At 36.7% G+C, this 21,648-nt stretch overlaps 1 protein-coding gene across 4 annotated transcripts in view; it reads left to right on the forward strand.

Annotated features, from left to right (window-relative positions):
- Positions 1–21,648, forward strand: part of VPS41 (VPS41 subunit of HOPS complex) — a 113,808-nt gene that overhangs the window by 46,465 nt on the left and 45,695 nt on the right. For all 4 annotated transcript variants that reach the window (XM_066557338.1, XM_066557355.1, XM_066557346.1 and 1 more), the window contains 5 exons: positions 5,346–5,408; positions 6,544–6,609; positions 15,705–15,824; positions 19,296–19,442; positions 20,649–20,715. In XM_066557338.1, the coding sequence (XP_066413435.1) occupies positions 5,346–5,408; positions 6,544–6,609; positions 15,705–15,824; positions 19,296–19,442; positions 20,649–20,715 (463 nt within the window). The remainder of the gene's footprint in view (positions 1–5,345; positions 5,409–6,543; positions 6,610–15,704; positions 15,825–19,295; positions 19,443–20,648; positions 20,716–21,648) is intronic.

A 21,648-nucleotide genomic window follows, 5' to 3' on the forward strand; every position in this document is an offset into this window, starting at 1 on the left:
ATTAAGCTGATTAACAGCTGTGACAGGAGGTCATGTCAACTTAATCATTACTGCTGTGCCAGTTATACTTCAGTGACTACTCTGCTGTTCCTGCAACACAGTAGTTTAATGCCTTTCTGCTATAAATCCACAAAATTGGATTTTGTGGACATGATTTCTGTGGGCTGGTGGTTTTCATTTTCACACACTTTATGAATGTTTCTCTTGAATTACAGAATCTTTTGATAAACAATCATAGTTTATCAGAAGAACAAAGTGTCTTACAACAGCCACATTAAATAAATGTAAAATCAATATATGTACAGTTTCCTAAAAAACCTGCTTCCTTGACTGAGGACATATATCATTTGTGTAGTGTATAAGTAGCAATTATCAGTGCTTCTCTGGAATGTTGAGCTGTGACATTTAGTGGTTTTGGTGATTGATTTTCCAGTTATAAGAATGTCTTTTCATTTTTTCAGTGGATGACAGTATTTTCTAATGTTGGTTTGCAATGACAAAATTCTAATGCACATTGTGTATTTAAGGCTATTTTTAATATAGTGCCCATATACAAATGCAGTGCATTTAAAGTAATTTAAATAATTTTTCAATATCCAACTTACTTCTCAGGAGAACATTTCTTACACAGTAGACTTGGGGGAGAAGGAGTGTTGGTAATCCTAATGTTGCATTCAGTTGAAGTTCTTTAAATTAAAATACAGCTGGAATTTGCAATGGGGAAAAAACCACTTTAGACTGGTGTGCATTTGGGTTTTTTCATTCCAAATGGAGTTTTTTGTCCCTCAATAGGCAGGCAGCCAGTTTGTGTATCCAGGCCTTTTCTTTCTGAGAGATATCTTAATGTCAGTATCTTGGCACAGTAATTAGGATACTAGTACCTATCAAAGTCGTTATAGAATTTTACATCCTGTGTGAAACCCCACAAGAGTATCCTATTTGTCTAAGCAAGATAAGGCAAGGGTCAGTAATTGAGCAAGCTAATAAAAAAGTTGAGCTAGCATTGTTGGTTTAGGTTTTCCTATGGTGTTGGGGAGCAAGCACTTACTGTAAGGGCTCCTCAGATATGACTGTGGATGACTGTCAGAAATCCACTATGCTGCAGTGAGACTGCAAGCCATACACATTTTTTTGTATACTAAGCTAATACTAAATATAGTTATTTCATTTCAGATATATTGAAAAACCCATAATCACTACTCTGGTGTGGTTCTATTTGAAAAGACTTCAATACTTTAAATGGTGACTCTGTCTTAATTTAGTGAAATAGCAGTTGTGGATCCTGTGTATGACATTACACACTATACAAGGCAGTCTAAAATACAGTCCCACAGCCACAGGAATGTAGTATCACAGGTACAATATTCAGCATATTTGCATTCATAGAGTCCAGGGACATTGATGCTTTACCATATTCTACACTTGTGAAAAACTCATCTGGAGATTTGAACGATCTGGATATTTTAGAAGTTAGATTTTCCACATGATCCAGAAAGGCTCGTGTCTGTGAAATAATCCACCCCTAAAATTGATTAAAATAAATTGTTTTATGTTGTACTACTGTATAAGAAAATGGCAGATTCCCAGCCAGATAATGTAGCACTTACAGATTCTGGTCATAACAAAAGGGTAACTTTCATTCCTTATAGCACTTACCTTGCTACAGTGGGAGTGTTGATATTGTGAGCAGTTAAAATACTTGTACAAGTAGTTACAAAGTCTTTATTAACTTGATTAAATATTTAAAAGTGGTGAAATCCTTTTTTTAAAAAAAACAAGGGGGGAAAAACAGTAAAGCAGTACAGTAAAACAGTTTCGTTTTCTTAAATCAGTTTTAAACAAAAAAGCAGATGTAAAGAAGAGGCTGGGAATTTTGAGTCAGCTACAAGTATATTCTACCAGTTAATGAAGATATGTTCTCTTTTGCTATAAGCAGAGTGCATTTTCACATATCAAAGTGGATCCAATATGATAGAGATGGAAGCCATTTACTTTCTTGCAGGAAGGCCTTATGATGAGAACCTCCTCCTCATGTCTGTTCTGCTGCTTGATATATTTTATTTTACTACTTTTTTTTTCTGGCTCTCAAACTAGATTTGATCTAGCTGTATAGACTGGGGGGAGAGCACAGAAGAACAGTACAATTTTCTAACCCTCTTCTTGACAGTCAACATCCAGACCCAATGTCAAAACCTGTTGCATGTATATCATACATGTCCAACAAATGCTTTGAGAGCCACTTGCAGCTTTTCTGTACTACACATTTGTTCTTTGAAAACCTTCCTTTCTAATGAAGTCAGCTGCAGCTGATCACCACTGGCATGGAAAGGAGCAGAAATCATAACCAACACCATCCTTCTAGTCTAGCTGCTGGGTATTGAAATGTTAGGGCATAAGAGAATTTTGGTGCTCAAATAAATAGAGCAGGAAGCAGGCTGGCATCCTCAGAATTGTGGAGATTTTTAGATTGGTTTTTTTTGTGTTAGTTTTGTATGTAGTTAATTGTATACTATCTTGAAAAACCTGGATATGACTCCCGATTTTGCTAAAGCTTCCATGTCTTTACATAAGAAGAGTGTAATTGCACTCTTATTCTGGCTTTTAACTTTTTTTATATGAAGAAATAGAAATTATATTGAAAACTCATGTGCTTACGTGTTTTAGTGTCATCTCTAGTGCCTGTAACAACATTGATGTTAAGAATATCCATGAATTACATTGATAATTTTTCAAGAAACGTGACTTGATTTCCTGCCTTTTGGTCACGGAAGGTTGCTTACTTTTTCCACATGTGGAAGCAAAGAAGCAGCTAAGTCTGGATGCAATGGAGTGGTGGGTTCTGGACATTTAAAATCAGACAGGACTGGCAAAATGTAGGGGAATCATAAAATCCTTTTTCCAGCTGCCTAAGAGCATCGTGAACAGAGTGGGCATGGAAAGTAGAGGTAGATAAATCCAATATAGGTTTGTAATAGCAAAAGAATCACTTTCTTTCTGAAGAATATGAGACATTAAGAAGTAATAAACTGTTAGATGATGTCCCTAGAGTAAACATGATAGCATGTATTTTTTGTGGAATTGTTTTTTCCTCTTAGCTCACTCCATGTTGTTGTAATACTCCAAAAGAAATATCATATTGCCATATTCAGTGATATATTAGGAAAACGTTGAAGGCACTGTTGCTAATTTGGATTAATTACTTTTAATTTGAGAGGGGTGTTTTGTAATTTTTGAGGATTCTGCTTTCACAGAATTTGTAGTGTTATGTTTTAACTGTGTGTTTTCTTTTTTTTTTCTCCTTTCTTTTTTCTATCTTATTTTCTCTTTCCTCTGTTTCTTACTTTGTGTAGGCTATTGTACTGAATATACATCTGTTTTCATCAGATGTGCCAACTGATGAAAACAAAAACCCAGAAAGCAAAATCCTCTAGACATCAGCCCAAAGGTTTTCTAGGCTTACAGCCAGGTCCAATTCAAATACAACCCTTTGGCTGGCTTACATAATCACAGATTTGTGATACATCTCACAGTCTCCAAATATTGATTTTTCTAATCCATTGGAGCAGTAGCTCAGCCCTACACAGTGCATGCAGAAGTATTTTTAAAGTGTGTTGTTAGAGGCAGTATATTCACTAATGAGTAATGGTCTGAGCTGATAATGCTTAGGAGTTGTATCCAGGAGACAAGCTTGAAAGTAAAATGAGGTGGTTGGAGATGTTTTTAACTTCACGACACTGCTGAACTTTGAGTCGCTCTAAGGATGTCCTAGTTCCTTGAAGATGGCTTAGTTCCTCTTGTAGTTTCCCTGAAGTTTAATATATTTACTTTGTCTTCTTGACCGTCTGCAGGAATTTTGGGTGTTCTTGGGCTCTGAATTGATCTTTTCAGAGCAATTAAGCCTCACATTTTGTGGTCCATTACTGATATTTACTGACTTTATTCTTCAGGTCTCTCTCTAAAGGGATTTATATTTTCTCATTACTATTATTTTTTTCTTTTTCCCCCTGAAAGAATCATGATGGGAAGAAAGAAATAAGGTTAAAAGATCTTTTAAAACTTTTGAGTCCAATGCTGAACATGCAGAGCAGAGTTACTGAAGGGATTACCTTTTCCAGAAAATTTTCCAGACAATAATGAGAGCCTATCTGAGAGCATTCTCAAATAGATTTGCTGTCAGATACATTTCCTCACTGATCACTCCATGGGACACTCTTTTTTCTCCCTTCCTCCACTGGTGTTCATCCCTCCTTGGATGAGTTTGTTTCAACAATTTCTGACAGTGGGTGGAAACGTCTTAAAAACATAATGAAAAAGCAAACCATTTATTATTCTTCCTGGAAAACATAGTTAGTAAATCAGTTACTAATTCCTGGCCATAAGTCATCAGCCCCATTTTATTCCTAAATTATGCAGGAACTAGGCGGTAAACTGTCTCATCTGAGAGTAAGGAAAGGGAATATTGTTTATTGAATGAGGAGACATGAATCCAAAAGAGGGCTGTACTTAAAATAATCTGGAGGTATCTTATTCTGTAGTCATATAATCTAATAGTATTTCATTAACACTTGATATCTCTCTAGTTGTTCTGAATTAAAGGCAAGGAAACATATTAAAAATCTGTTCATTCTCTTGACAGTAGAAACTTTTTTTTTAATTCAGTGTTGATGCTTCTTCAGATGGATTGATTCTGATAAATATGATTGCCTATGGTTGCAACTCCTTTGCTGACTCTTAAATGTACTGATACCTCGATATAAGTGAGAAGGGAGGAATCTTCAGAGAAAGAAATTTCCAGTGATCATGGAATAAAACAAAATAGCACTGTATGCACTTGGGAGGAGGGGAGGATGCCTAGAAATATATGGAACTTGGATTTCAGGCTGGTTTTGCTTTATTGTCACAAGTTTCTTTTCTTATGTAAACCCTGTATTGCTTGGAGGGAAAAAAATCCTACCATTCTTTCTCAGAAAGGAAGAATTTTTAATTTATTTTCTCCTGAATGTTATTCTGTTGCTCTTACCATAGTTAGGTTGCTATCTGTTAAACCGATTGGATCAGCCTAAAGCAAAAGGAAGTTATTGTTTTTACTGTGATTGTAACAAAAAAAAAAAAGGAAAAATATTCATAAAAGTATTTCTGTACTGCTGCAAATATTAGAGATATGTCACTGTAGAAGACCAAGCCATATCAATTAGCTTTGAATTGTTAATTGTGTCTTCCTTTAGGAAAAAAGATGTCATGTTAGCATTCAAATTAATCTTCTAGGTGTTAGGTTTTTACTTTCAGTGTTAATTGTTCAGTGTAAATCAGGTAAATAATTTTCATTTTTCAATATACTTTTTCAGGTACAAGTGTTTGGATTATATTCAGCAGAAGAGTTTCATGAAACATTTGACTGTCCTATTAAAGTAAGTGCTTGTTTTAATCTATAGTAATTGTGGTGGTGTTGTCTTTAGTAAAAGAAAGGTCACATGCAATGAATGAAAGAGAGGAATACCACTTCCTTACAATGTTATTCAAGTAACTAGGAAATAGTTTTCTATCTCAATATTTGATCTGGTTTTGATCTGGTTAGGTAGGAAGAAAGCCAATCTTGGTTTTGTAAGAAGTATTATTGAGTTTTTCAAATACAAAAAGAAAGTGAAAGAGAAATTGTCCTGTTTCAGGTGTTACCCATCTCACCATATTTCTTTGTAGATTTGTGATACAAATTCTGAGGGTTCTGCTAAATGGGAGGTCAATACTTTGCAACCAGTTCATATCCATTAATCCTGCCTCAAAATAAGGCAATGGGCCGTGATACTGATGTGCCCTATCTGAAGGAGAGACTTGAGTTTAACTCTGCCTTAGAAAAGTGTGTCTGTCCGGCTGGTGAAAAAAGGACGTCTACTGGGCATATGGGAAAATCCAGTACTTTTTAACAAGAAACATTTCCTGCAGGAGGAGCGGCGATGTGGGCAAATGTTTGCATTTTGCTGCTTGGGGTCTTCCATGTTGCAGCTGCTCTTTGTGGTGTGGGGGAAAGGAATGAGATCATTAAGTTTTCACACATGCCAGATGTGACATGCCAGACTTGCCTCCTAGGGCCTTTACTGCTCATACAGCTGGATCTCCACTCTTGACATTGTAACACATAAAGCAAAGAGACTATGTAAGATGCTACACAATGTTGTCCTCTGGCAGGGCTGAGGTATGTGTACCCTTCAGGCAGGTTCCAGACCAGATTTAACTGGGGTAACTTGCTCACAGCAGTCCTGTTCTGATTGGTCCTAATTCTGCAGCCTTCTCTACAAAAAAGTAGCTATTCAGTGCAAGATGATGCTCAGTGTCACCCTTGTCCTACAGCATATAATATGAAGAATTATCTTCTAAGAAAAACAACCAAGTGTCTGAAGCAACTAGACTTTACTTTAGAGAAAGAACTCAGCTGTAATACTTGATAATTGACAAAGGGTTATCTAGTTTAAAAAGTGATGTGGTGCTTCATGTAAACTGTTATTTAAGCCACAGTCATCTCTTCCCATTTTCCCCCACCCTCCCCAGATTGTTGCTGTTCATCCTCAGTTTGTAAGATCCCACTTCAAGCAATTTGTAACAGGAGGAAAAAAGGTAAGCATTCATAATGAACTTTGGCTACCTTTAAATAGCCCTTGATATAGCTCAGAAGGCTATGTATGTGACTTATAACACCTAGAACAAAGACTTCTGCTTTTTCCTTCTATTTATGCATTGTATTCTAAAACATTGCTAATTAAAAGTGACTTCAGGGGGAAAGAAAGTGCAATTTTTACGTTAAAAACATGTCACAACAAGTTGAGATTCAGAGTAGAAATACCATTCTGTGTAGATAGCCTGAAAAAAAGTAATTTATATGTCCTGGGCCAGATTTTCTCCATTTTAATTTGTTGAAGTGGGAGCAGAAGTTAGACCTTAAAACTGATCAGGTTACCTGTGGGTGATTTCTTGGGATGGGGTTTTGTTTCGTTGTTTGGGGTTTTATTTTAAGGAAATAAACCCAAGTATCTTCATCAGCTCTTGGCCATGGTGAGGGATTTTGTTGGTTTTTTTAAAATGAACTAAGGGGAGTTCTTGGTATAGTAGAGCTCACCCCATTCCAAGGACTTACATTTCTAGGTAGTCTTCTATTTGGATTCAGTCGGTGTTTTAAATGTACATTGTCTTATTAGTGTAGGATACAATTCTGACTTCCAGATTGCAGGTGTTTCCATGTCCTACAGGTATCTTATATCACATTGCATATTTTCAGTCAAAATATGAAAAGTTTTATTTGGAACAATTTCTTGAATTCATGGAATTTTATTTGCCTTCTGTTAAGAATTAAGGATGAACACTCCTCACAGATGCATGAAACCAAATGCCATTGCGTTGCTCTTACCAGCACGCAAAAACTACAGGCTTCTAGTGCTGAATGCATCTTAAATTCCATTAACAGTTCAGTAATATGTTTCAAAGCATAGCCGTGCTTTAGTTATTTAAGTGGTGTGTGTGCTTGACAGATTTTTCTGGCTGGTAGAAGTTGGTGTTGTACTTAAAATAATGCACAGTCAGTGTGTGTCTTTGTCAGCCACCAGTTTGTGAAGCTTTTTAGTGCTGATAAAAGGGGCATGGAAGGAGAGGAGCAAGGAATTAATAGAACAGACTCCGTCAGGTGGTAAAAGATCTTGCATTCACCTGATGCTGAACAGAAAAAAACATCAGGGAGTTAACACATTCTCTTTGGTTATCTTTGATTACTTGACAGGTTGTTTTATATTCTGTCCTCTGGGAAATGGTATACTCATTCTTAATACATTCATGCTTTGCTGAGGAACTTTACTCCTCAGAAAAACTTTAATTGACATCTTCACATAAGGTATTTAGCATTGAAGCAAATGTCACTTGACACCTGAAATTTGATTTTATTGGTACAGAAAACCAACAAATAAAGCTTTTAGCCATGCAGTAGAAGCCTTTCCCCTTCTCTCCTTTCCTCCAAAAGGAGCATATGTACTTCTGTAAAAGCAACCACAAAATGCTTTTTGAAAATTCGGGAAGCTAAATTCCACCTACTAAGAAAGCTACTTTCTTGTTTTTTCTGAACATTTACACCTCTCCTTAACTATAAAGCCAAAGTGTAGTATGGAGGCAGCAGGCAACAGGCAGCTGAAGAGTGAGGAGAAGCAGGCGGAAGCATACAGCCTCAGGCTGTGGACCTCACCACTCTCTCCCTGTGTCTGGGGGATTGTGCCTACTTAAGCAATGTTAAGCAACCAAGGTGAGCTCCTTCAGGGAGGGGGACAGGTCCTCCTGTGGTTCCTGAGGTCTGTGCACTTTTAGCCTTCACATGTATACACTAACTTCATCCATGATAGCTGGCAGTGGTGGGAAGCATGTTGCCTGTTGTCCTCATCCACACCAAGGCAAGAGTAACAATAAGAGTATCTTCATTTTGGAGCAAATGTAAAAGAAAAGCTTTGCTTAAAGCTCTAATGGTATGCTCTTTGCCTGAGCTGCATTAAAAAACATGGTATATATCATGTGAACTCTTAATCCAAAGGCTTGCTGGATCCATTTTTGTTTTTACTTTCTGAGAATGGTAACATAATGTATGTAAGCATTTTTAAAGTGGAGTGGGTTTTTTTGTTTGCTTTGCCTTCATTTTTTTAGAAAAATATTCTTCATAACAATATAAAATGTGTATAAAATACATTTTTCAGTTCAAAGATGCACTCAGGGCATCCTGGAAATATTCAAGAGATGGAAGTGGGAAAAAGACCCTAGCAACATGCTTCAGGCATGCACAGTGCAGGTCCTCAGTTCCCTGCACAGGTGGATGTCTGGAACTTGGGTGAATTGCTGTGTAATGCTGGGATTTGCTACATCTTAGAAGCTCAGCCTGACCTAAAGCTGACTTAAGAGCAGTGCTCCCTGGGGTAACTGGGATAATCATTGTGAGTTGTAAGCTTAACTCTACTGTGCGTTTGTTTTTATGGTTGCTTAACTTTGCTTAAGTAGGCATATAGAAAAGCTTTTCTCTAAAATGTATTATGAACTAATTAAATTGTTTGCATATTAAAGCATTAGTTTTGAAAAGAAAAGAACTTCTGTTAAACTTGAAATAATATTTTGGGTTGGGAAAGCTTATTTCACCCATTTTCCTAAATCAATTTATATTATCTGTGCCTAGAAATAAGGCAGGTGCTGTGGAAATTGACACTGTTGCAGTGAGAAGCAATAGGTGCCATACTAAAAGGAGGTGCTTCCCTCTTCCCCTCCTCATCTCTGCAATTAACCACAGCACTGTTGTGCTTATTTGGCAGATGATGGTAACCCTGAAATAATAATACTATATATTGTAAATAAAAGGGGATTTCTGTCCAGAGCAGACAATAGAGCTTCAAAGCAAGGGAAAAGACAAATACTGTGTTACTCCAGGCCATAACCTTCTACCTTTAAAAAAAAGGCTCTAATCTCAAAAAATAACAGGGTAAAAGCCAACTAAATGAGGGTGGTAGAGCTGAAAACAAGGTTTTCTTGATTTAACTCTTAGAGTGCTGGTCTTTGCCAATACATCAACTAAATAAATGTTTTTGTGAAGTCCAAGTATCCGTTATGTCATGAGGGTTAAACAGAACTAATAAAGAAAGAAGACTGAAGATTATTTTAGATGCAAAGTCAAAGTATCAGCTACTGTGACTTATGTAAAGATAACTTAAGGAGAGCAGGACAAATTGAGATTCCTCTCTTGGCAGAGACATCATCTCTATTAACATCAATAACTAGATACAAATGTTTTTGTAGTGAAACACTTAGGAGAGTGAGTCCTCTGGAGTGATTGAGTCGCTCTGCTGAATGTGTGCTAATGAAGGGGTTTTGTGAGTCTTCTCAACCTAGCATGGTAGTGGGGACCCAGCACAAATTAAGCAAATGTATTCTGAAGTATAGGAGTAGAATATTCTGTATCATAAAGGACTGGGTCTCCTCATTTGCCTAGGACATATATTTTATATAATAAATATTGATTTGCATGTCCAGTCTGAAACATTTTAAGGGCTAGAGAACCAAAATAAAACTGATTTGCCCTGTGACTGTCAACAGCGTCATCTCTCTATATCTATCTGTGTCTATAGCTACACAATATATTAATGGGTTTTTATATATATATTTGTTGGAATAATGTCTGTGTTTCTTTTGCTGCAGAAGATACACTATAAGAACTGGTCTTCAAATACAGATGTGTCTGATCGTGTTTGTCCCATTTATCCACCTAGAATTAACATTTAAACATATCAATGCTTGTGTTTAAATATTAGACTCTTTTTTCTTTTATAAAAGCAGAGAGAACTTACTGTTATCTGGGGGAAATTTCTTATTAAAGAAAAAACAAATAAAAAAAACAACCAAACAAAAAAAACCTATTTCAATGTCAGAATTTTGGACCCATGGTAACTCTTGCCTGAAATGCAAAACAAGGCAATCTAAATTCCTTTCCACTCCAGGTGGAGCAACAACATATACAGAGAAAGCATGGTGATTCCAAAAAGTGCACAAGTGGAAAGAGAAAAGCATTGTTGAGGATCTGTGACTGCTGTTAGGGGTAGTGGAATTTCTTTGTTAAAGTCAAGGAATGTCTCAGATATTTTTTTAAATTGTTGCTTTTTAGTGTCAGCAGATGCACTTCGTGTGGTGAGTAAGTAGATGACCTTACCTCTGAACCCTATGATATGTACTTCATAATAACTGAAGTACTTTGACAAATTATTAAATTGTTAGGATGCTGTTTGCAGCACAGTCCATTTTTAGAAAGCAGATAGCCAGCTGTTTGGCATTATGTTGGGTAGAAGAGTATCAGACAAGAAAGGCAGATTGCTTTGTAAGCTATAAAATGTCACTCAGTAAATACTCAAAGGTCTGATTTAAATTAAGAAAGAGTAAATACTGTGGCAATTTCTGTCCATGCATTGGATAATTTACCATAAGTAGGAAACAAACTGTAGCAAGTAAACCACAATACTACTGGTCTGTTATTTCCTTGCTGCAATGCATAATGCCCAGATGTATCCCATATTATTAAACAGATGAGAGTTGGATATATAGTGTGTCCTGTTTGCTTAATAAGCTTTTTCTTTTTTTCTTACGTTTCTTCTTTATGGGTATTTGGATAAGTGTTTCTTCATCACTAAAACAAAAACTCTCCTTGTGCAGCAATAAATTTGGTTTGTGTAAAGGAAATGGATCGTAGTCCTATGTGCATGCAATCTGTAGTTTTGTGTTTTACAAATGTCTCTGTAGAACCCTTTTTTACATTGCCTGAGGTGGCAACTGAAGAGGATCTAAGTGTATGAAATGTGTCTCTCTGCCTGCAAGACAGTAGGATTTGCTTTTCAAGGTGTTAATTCTGTAGCTTTTTTTGAATAAGCAACAGCTGGAATGTGGCAGTTGAGTTATTAAAAGTGAAGCCTAATAAAAGTCCTGTGGCGTTTGTTTGTATTAAACATCTCAAAATTTCTAGCTCCTCTGTCCATGAAGTACCAACAGTAGCTCCTGTTTCATCACTCACTGTTGCCATCACATACCTCCTGATACTGCTGTGTGCCTCTGCCTCCTTGCTTGATTTCCCTTGACTGCACTTGCTGCCCTCCTCTCTGTTCATATCCCAGCTCCCTACACAACATTTTGTGATGAAATCTTGAAAGCTCATCTTCAGCCACAAGCTTGAGGCTTACATTATTCTCTGTCTTGTTTGAGCTCATTCCAGTCCCATCGTCTGTTTCAAATACAAAGTATAATTTTTTATTGTTGCTGTATGTTTTCCTAGGGATGAACTATTAAACATAAGTCTTCATGAGGCATGCTGTTCTATGTTACTCTCTGGTATCTGTTAATCTTGACTGTGCCTGTAAATATTTGTTATATGCTGAAAACAATAAATAGCTGTAGCGATCACTTGTAACCATGGAAATAGCATTTTAGATTTTTGTAGTCTTGCCTGGCTGAGGTGAAAGTGGTGACAGAGGCACCAAAACACAGGACAAATGCCAAAGGTAGGCTCATCCTCACACTTAGACAAAGAACAGAACAAGGAAATTACAGAGACTTTTTTCCTAATTTTGATTTTGGGAGTTAAAAACTGATCCAAGAGTTCTGCAGTAGGGAATGGAAAAATGGCTCTTCAGTTACAAATTGAAGACTTAAGCCTTTTTTTCTTCACTTTTTCTTCACTAAATCTTCAAATCTTTACACAGAAGTCACTGTGTTGAAACGAAGTAGTGATGCTAGGCATCATTAAAAGTGTGTTTCCTTTGAAATTTCTGTGAGAACAGACATATTTCAGTATATTGAAGCTAGTAAGTGGTAGTGAGAATAAATTAAATTTAATTACTTTACCATGTTGATACTTCCAAAGTTGCAATCATTCACCTTTTTGCTCAGAGGATTGGGAATTCCTGTACATAGTTTAAGACCAGGATTACATGTAGTTAGTGTTAATGCTAATTGCATGACAGGCTCCATTAAGTCCAAGCGCTCATCTATTCTCTTTCCTGAATGCACTCTAAAATAGAGTGTTGAGCTCTTTTTCGTGTAGATTAATCTCCTGTTAATAAAATATATGGAGAGATGTATTCACTAATCCAAAATGTGTATTCATGTATTCACTAATCCAAGTTTTTTTAAAAACCAAAAAGTGTCCTGCTCCACCTCTTGTCTCATACATTTCAGTGTCTCATTTTTCTTAATGATCTGGTGGGCATTTATAAGCAGTTAAGACTCGCAAAATAATTAGTGAGCTAACAGAAGATTGCAATGCGCTGTGAAACAGTGTGGGTGGGGACCTTGATGCTAAAGGTTATTTTATTTTAGCTGTATTATCAAATTGCGGTGCATGCAAGAAACACTGGAAGAGTGTTCTAAGCACAACTGTATTGTATGTAACAAAAGACTAGAAAGTTTTATGAGAGCAAAGGAAAAACAGGGAAAACAAACTATTGCAGAGAAGCCAAGAAAGTGGGATTTTGGCTGCTCTTGAAATATAAGTACTGTGAATGCTGACTACCATAATTTAGGATTTATGGCAAATAAAGTCTTAAAATATTTTACTCCAACGAAAAAGAGAGGGAGGTGGTAGGAAGAGTCCCTCTAGAAACCATGGATTTCTTCTTACAAGTCTTTTGAAGTTTTAAATTACCTTCTGGTATGATCAACATTACAATGTGGAGACAGAAAGGAAGGCCAAGAAAGATATTAGGCTGTTCATTTTGAGAGAGATGCTTTCAGTAGACAGCAGTTCCAAAATACATAGGAAAGTTCTGGGTTCACAAATTCAATTTCCACGTGCCATTGCTCTAAGAAATAATAAATAAATCGCAGTATGTATATCAACAGCACACAGATAATTGCACTGAAGATAATTTAGTTAAGCATGTTTTGAGATTGCATTTTTTTTTAAAGCCACAGTGTGAAGTGCCCTTTGGCCTCAGTGTTTGACCTATTTCAGTTGCTGATCTGAAGATGGGAATGATAGGGTGTTTCAGTGATTCAATTTCCATCCTTATTATAGCTGATACCAGCCTGTTGTCTTATACTGCCTTGATCTAAAAGCTTGTGCTCTTAGGGTTGAGCATAGATGGAAGCAGGATTTTTCAAATTATCTTCTCTCTTGAGAAGAACTTTCTCAGATCACTTACTTTTCCTTGCAGTTTGTTATTCAGAGTCACGAAAAAGCATGTTCACAAACCATGAATAACAAAAGAGATGCAAAGTGTCATATGAAGTTTGCTCTGGATTTTGAGTATAATAAATTAATTAAAATCACAATTCAGTCACAAGCAGAAAAAATTCCAAGTACAATAATATAATTGACATCAGCTAGGTTTCACATCATCCACATCAGCTTTTGGATCTTTGTCCGATAAGTCTCAATGCAAATACCACGTATTTTGCTGCTGTCTTTATTGCATGGTATAACCATCCAAGCAGCAGTTCTTCTTCTTCTCCTCAGGAAAAAAGTAATTTTCAAGTCTGGATCAGCACAGCACTTTTTTTTTATGGCATCTTTAGCATCTGAGTGGAGATCATTCATTTGGGCTGAGGGCTGCTCCTATGCTTAACATCTTCCTACCAGTCTTCTAATGGAAATCCCTCCATATAGCACTGAATTGTGGGTGTAGAAGTTACACTGCTTTCAGTGGCTTGCCCTGGTAGCTGTAAAATAACATGTTCTGTGAGAGTTACTCAGTAATCTTTTCATATGTGGGAAAAAAACCTATACTGTCTAAAAGTTGGGCGTTCATGTGACCTATGTGAAGGATGCAAAATCACTTTGCTTGAATTAAAAGTTTGATGTCTGCAGTGTAATTCACACAATCCCTACCTAATGCTTGCTTTAAACTCTTGGAGAAAATACTGGTCTTCTGGTGCCATCTGGTGGCTTTAGGAGACAGGCAGTCTGATAATTGCCGTTAAAATCTTGTATTTTGTTTAAAGATCTTATTTTAAACAACTAATGTCTTAACACTTTATGTATTTATCCAAATACAAGTGGCGGGAAACCATATAAAAACAGTGCATACAGCTGGATCTTAGATAGGAAATATTAGCAAGCAGAGTACTCCATTTGGGTTTTAGCATTGTAGAAATCCTTGCAGACAGCTATTTCACACCTTCCAGTGTGAGGTGTGAACTTGGGAGCTTGGGTTCAGGTTGTGCATGTATTTGTATGTGTGTGTACTCATGCAAAAGTTAGCAGGACTATGGTCTCGGTAGATGCTTCAGCTTCATACTTAGGTATCCCTCCAAGTGCTGCACTTTGCTTCTCTCAGAGTGATTCCTTGTAATCCTATTAAATAACTTAATGAGACATACAAAATCAGAATGTTCTGATTTGGAAGGGATCCACAAGGATCATCGAGTTCAGCTCTTAAGTGAATGCCCCATAACTGGATCGAACCTGCAACCTTCGCATTATTAGCACCATGCTTCAACTAACCGATATGGGCTGTCTTTCTGTGCAGGCTTTCTGTGTGGAGTTGGGTTTTTCTTTGCTGCTGAAAAGTATCCCATAGCATCTCTTATGCTTTTAGATATTCTAAAATACCTTCCTTAGAACCTGAGATTGCTAGTCACACAAGTTTTACAATCAGCAGCACTTGTGGTATAGTGCAGTTTGCACATGTGGGAATAAACCACAGTATCTCTATACCCCTGTGGAACGCTGTGTAGTTTCACATGGAGGCAAGCAAAAGGTCACAGGCTTGGGGATCTTTTAATTTTCTTTGACTGCTTATTTTTTTTGGAGGGAAGGAGTCTATAACGAGATTGATGAATGTCGAGATCAGTGAGGTGACCTGGTTTCTTTAACAATTTTCTGAACTGTTGTCACTAGCGCTGCAGACTTAGGTTTGGAAATACCCTAATTTTTTTATCTTTAAAAGGTAAATAATTATACTTACTGTTCTTTGGAGAAACTTGATGAAAGGCCTTCTTATTAATATTTTTAAAATTTAACAGGAATTCTGTAATATACAAGATGTTTGATGTAAATATAGTATAGCAAAATGTTTGATGTTTTTTGCTTTTGTTTTGTGATAGATGTGTATTTTTCATTGCTCTTAAATCCAAACAGAGTAAGGGATAATGAAGAAAAAATAACTTCAATGTCTGCATACAGTACTGTGTCAAATATTTATTGTTTCACTTCTTCATAGTTGCTGTTATATGAAAGAGGTTGGATGAATAGATGGAAGCCTTCAGTTTTACATGAAGGGGAAGGAAATATAAGAAATATAAAATGGAGAGGGCACTTAATTGCTTGGGCTAATAATATGGTAAGTATTTTTCACCTCCATTACATGTACAAAAAAATCTCTGTGTTACACTGATTATTGACATTTTCCAATGCTAATTGCCAGAATATTCAGGTGAAAAGCTATGAATTTGTAGAATTGGGTATAAAAGGCATTGAAGGATAGTGGTTTATATGTTATTTCTTTCTGGAAATTTCATCTGTTGTTTTCTGCTCATTAGTCAGGGTTCTCCAATATGATTGCCACTTCTGAAGAAATTAGGAAAGTAGCTCTACATACCACTGTGATGGTCACTAATGTACACTGTTATTAATTAGAATTTTGATTAGTGCAATTTATTGAAGCAAACTGAGGAAGGAATGCCTATGTAATTCTTCTCTATATAAATAATAGAACATCTCCACTCTCTTCCACCCACCCCAAAAAAAATAAACTGTCTGGATTTTGTCATTTGTACTGAAATGACATTGTCATATGCACTTTCAATATTGCAGATTATAAAAAAAATACAGTAATAATTCCTCATTTTGTTAGGCCACTAGAAGAAAGTTAGACTTAGAAAAAATAGGTCCCTTTTGTTCTAAGTGTAATTTTAAAGGAAACCATTGCATTCATTCTGAGTGTTATACTTCACCTATCACTGTATATTTAATTGATGGGTCAAGCTCTATGTTTTGCAGCTCAGCAGTGAGGGATAGGTTTTTAATGTGTATCATGTCTAAATTCCAAAGTATTTTTTTAAAATTTGTTGAAAGTACTTCTGAAACACTAGCTTTTTTTTTTTTTCTATTGTTTTTCCATCCTAAACGGAGGCATTTATTAAAATATTTTAAACCATTTTTCTTTTTTATATTTCAAAACCAGTTTGATATGAAATTGTTAAAGGTGGACCTTTGTCTATTTGCTTCCCTTTAATAACTCTGTTAGAATGGAAACTTCACTGAGGGTTTGACTGACATAATATTAGGTTATTTGAAGGTTTTGTTCTTTTCAGATCCATATAATTAAAATACATATTCTAGGTATCTGCTGGAATGGATAGGACAAGAGCTATCCCTAGAGATGGTGTGCCACAACAGAACACAGAGTACTAATAAAACATTGAGAGCCATCTGTCAGAGACAAAAAGCCATGATCAGGGCCTATATTTCAAAGAAAAATGAAATGACATTTGCCCTCCAAAAGATTAATAGATTTGGTTATTGCCTTTTCTCTTCCCCTTTAATTTTTTTAACTCCATTCTCTAGCAAGGTTTTGTGTTACACTTATTTTTTCCCAAACCAGAGAAAATGTTTATAGCCTTACTTCTTACTGTGTGTGCATGGCTACCTAGTTTTCATATTTAGGTACGGTCTAATTCTGCTTTTCCGATGCATGGGTAACCTATGTTTTCTGCTTTTCCTTCCCTCTTCTCCTTCCTCCATGGCTAATAGTGCAAGTTTTACAAACTGAGACATCTAAGGGATAAATCCTTAGAGGCATTTGGCTGCTGGACTCCCATTTGGACAGGTTTTAGCTCATTCATGATGGGAAGTTGACTCTGGAAGGCCTTTCAATTCATGATGCAAATGGCATACCTGTTAGAGAAGAAGCCTCTGCTCAGGCATTCTCACACCATTCAAGGAGTCACATACACACTATCCCACACTTTAACTTCAAGGACTGGAGTCCTTTTTCAGTGGGCAGCTCCAAAGAGCCAACAGGGGCCCTTTTGATTCCTTGCTCACTTCTTGTGCACCTGCTCGCAGGCAGAGCATGGGAAATTACATAGCAACAACTAAAATATCAGTGAGCCATCAACATAATTCTTACAGCAAATCCATGACTCAACACTGTACCAGCTACTATAAAGAAAATTAATTAATAATTAATTAGCAGCCAAAAACAACAGGTGTAAGTTCAGAGCTTACCACCCAAGACTTCAAAAAAATCCAGCTGCTTATGCTAAGCAAGTAAATCTAAGCAAGCAACATACTATATCACACAATATTATAACTCTAAATAGCTTACTCTTATGTAAAACTTATTATGTAAAACAACTGTCTCTCAACACTTATAACCGAAGAAGATCCTACACTGTTAGTTTGAAAGCTACTTCAAACAGGAGCTGGTCTATCCCATGTAAGATTTGCTGCCATGGAGAAAAACAGAAGGTGTGGTATGGGTTACTAAAAATCATCCTTGGAGACAAAGTAGTAAGATTTATAAAAAGTAACTTTATTAAAATGCAATTGAAGCAAGATTAAAAAGTTTATCAGATGAGCTCAGAAAACACAAAGGATAATATTGTTTATGTTACTTAGAGATCTGGGTTCTGTACATTGCAGATGTTTTGGTAAGTTGTTGTTTGTTTCTGTTTGTTTGTTTATTTGTTTTTGAAACCTTGATGTCTGCTAGCTGATGAGATGCTAGTGGAAGTGTGTTCCATGCTCACGGTTATTCAGTGACAAAGATCACTGAAAAAAAATCCCTACACCCACCCTCATACCACTTACCTTGTGGTTAAAAAAAGAGACAAAACCTGGCTTAGACCATGACCCCCCATGACTTTTAACCAGTTGTATCTGTGTATTTGTACAGCTGAGGACATAGAAACTCACAATGGGGGGGACAGAAATAGGCAGGGAATCTTTTAAATCAGTTTTGCCACTAGGAAAATCCTTACATGGCAGGGCATCATGGTTGCTGACCTTTCAAGGTCTTTTCCATCCCCCTTTTCTGTGATTTGAAGACTCACTCTCTAAGACCTACTAAAATATTTTATTTTAGAGGCTTATGTTTTAAATTATCAAGAACAAGTCATTACTTAATATGAAATTCACCTCCATTTTGCTGTTGGAAAGGTTATAGCTTACCCTGTCTAAGTAATGCAGAAAAATCTAATTATTGGTTCTTTTTTTCCTCTGTCTCTTGAATGACTTTAATCTTCCTGGGTTTTAACTTCTTGTTCTATTAGTGTAAGAGATTTCCTGAGGAGGGAGTAAAAATATCACAAAAAGTAAAAAAAATTTAAAAACCAAGCATTGTTTAAATATGCTCACTTTCCTGTTTTAATAAGAGTTGAAATGCATATCTTGAGACTGAATTAGTTTATATTAATGAGCTGTTGCTTTTCTTTTTCCAAGGTGGAAATTTCTGTGTCTCTGCAGGGACTATTGTGAAAAAGCTGGGATTCTTTTTATTTCTCCAGGAGTAGCACCCGCCTAATAAACCAAATTGGTTCATGACTAGAATTGCTAGTCTGTCACTCATTCACTTATTATGTCTTTTTATTTGACATGTGAATTTAAAACATCTAAATTACTCTGATCCCTTTACTCCTTTTGTCACTTCCTGGGTTAGATGGGGTTTTGTATCAACAGTTTTTTCTGGTGGCACACTTAGCCCTGCTCTGAAATTTATGCCGTAAACTGCTCTGACTGCCTTAGCGTACAAAATGGTGAGTAGGAGTTTGTCATACTGAATAAAGTTCTCTTGGTTTTAAACTTTCAGGGCGTGAAGATACTTGACATGATCTCCAAGCAAAGAATTACCAATGTGCCTCGAGATGACATAAGCCTTCGCCCAGATATGTATCCCTGCAGCCTTTGCTGGAAGGATAATTTAACGCTGATTATTGGCTGGGGAAATTCAGTAAAGGTGCAATTACCTGTCTTTGTAATAAATGCTTGCTGTTATAACAGACAAACAGAGGATTGTTTCTGAAAAGTAAAGACAATCGAAAAAAATAGAATTTGGTTTGACCAGTGTTCAGAACTCTTGCTGCCTCAGAAATGTCATTGGACTGACCGTCATGAGGAGGAGGAATGATAGGCACCCAGCGGTGAGACAGATCTCAGTGTGAGAGCATGCAGTGAATGTAATCCTCAGGGACATTTCACTCCTTAGAGAGATGTTGTCTTTGGAAAGCTTTAAGTGTGCTGTTGAATTCATTTCTTTGGACTAGCATTAAGGAAGAACAACTTACCGTGAGGTATTTTTTTGAGGGCATTGGTTTGGGGGCTGAGGAGGTTGCAGCTGTTTAAACAGGCACATGATTTTGGTCAACCATGGGGGAGAAAAAAGGGTGGGTGGAAGGACAGGCTGCTTAGGGTTTTGTTATCTTTCAACAGGAGACTGGCATTTCAAACTTGTGTGGTGCAAACTGATTATCATTTGCTCAGACCAGCATATGGCATGAGTTTGTTACAAGCCTGTTAGCTGTTTTCTAATAACACACTGCTGCATCACTGCACAGTGGGAAATTAAAAGTGCCTGATAGGAATAGATGGAAAGGGAGGGTGGAGTGAGGAAGGTGACATATTAAAAGCTTTGGGAGTGTTAAGCTTAGAGTTTTATAAATGAGGAGGTTTGTCCTAAGTTTGGCATCTGTCTTCCCCCTTCTATTTGCCTGTGCTTCACAACATTTGGTTATTTGCATTTCTTTGTATATACATACTCCCCTCTTGTAACTGGGAGGAGCAATAGCAAACTTAGTGAATAGGAATCAGGTACCTGGAAAGGTAATGAGACACAAAGTGTGAGAAGACACCAAAACCAAACTCATAAATAAATGCCTCTGTGAAGAAACCACAGTGGGCATGTATTTTCACATTTCTTTTATGTGGTCCTATGTGGTCCTCTTCTCTCCCAGCATATTTATAAGGCTGTGAACTACAGCCACTGCTTTTCTGTGTGGTTTTCTTTACTGATGCATCATTACTGTTTCACAACTTGAGTTTTTCAAAATAAAGAAATCCATATTGGAGAATTCCCAGAAATTGCTTTTATTATTGAGGCAAAGTTAGTGTCATTTTAGGAATTACAGCTTCCTTATTGTAACAATTCAAATCTCTTGTTTCCTAGATTTGCTCAGTAAAAGAACGGCATGCCAGTGAAATGCGTGACCTACCAAACCGCTACGTGGAAATAGGTATGGTTGTATGAATTCACTCCTTTTCAAAAAGCTTTAAAAGTCTTCTACATGCTAGCCAGAACAAAACTGTTACGCTTTGGAGGCACGATGTAGTTGTAACGTAAATGTCTCCTCATTCTTAGTTCCTGAGGTTGTCATAATGCCCTCTTGCCTAGGTGTGAGGGTTTTTTTCTAGAGAACCTTAAGTTCTGTGACCATGTAGTATCAAAGATACTTGTGTGAACAGTGGATACCTTAACTTTCTTTCATACAGATTCCTTTAGAGAATTTGAGTTTTCATCTTGCCTAAATGATTGATGGTCAGTGTAGCAGTAAAGAGAAAATAGATACTACTTTATTTGATTATATGTTGTTTGACTACACTATTCATAACATTTTTCTCTTTTTTCCCCCCATAAAAATCTCTGGTGTAGTGTTAGGAAATTGATTTTAATTTATTTTTGTTTCCTTTCTTGGCTTCTGAATTTCATATTTTCATTTACTTTCTTATTTTTCTAGCTAATCTGATGTAAATAAATTTTTATTATTACTGATTATTGGAAAAGTTCTTGACAGAGTGGAATTCAAAGAAAATTTGGAAGGGAAGTGGGGATGTAAACAAAAAGACACAACTGTCCCCGGAAGTGTCAGCTGGGGAAAAGATGTTTCTAGGAACAGATAGTGCTGGCCTTCTGAAGATAAGCAGGCCCTCTGACTCTGCAGACCAGAGTGGGCAACAGTTTGGAGGCTTTGATGCTCCCTTGACTGTAGTAACATGAGATTGTAAATAGGGTGTTCAAGCAAGATCCTGAATCATGTCAGTTTGGAATGGTGTATGGCATATGTGTGCGTATGCTCTGTTTTCTGATTTCAGGAAGGGACTGTTCTAAAATAGCTTCTGAAAATCATCTAGGAGACTTGTTAAGCTCTGCAGGGAGTCTGAATGCTGAG

This window comes from Molothrus aeneus, chromosome 1 (genome assembly GCF_037042795.1).
Source record: "Molothrus aeneus isolate 106 chromosome 1, BPBGC_Maene_1.0, whole genome shotgun sequence".
NCBI classification, from domain to species: domain Eukaryota; kingdom Metazoa; phylum Chordata; class Aves; order Passeriformes; family Icteridae; genus Molothrus; species Molothrus aeneus.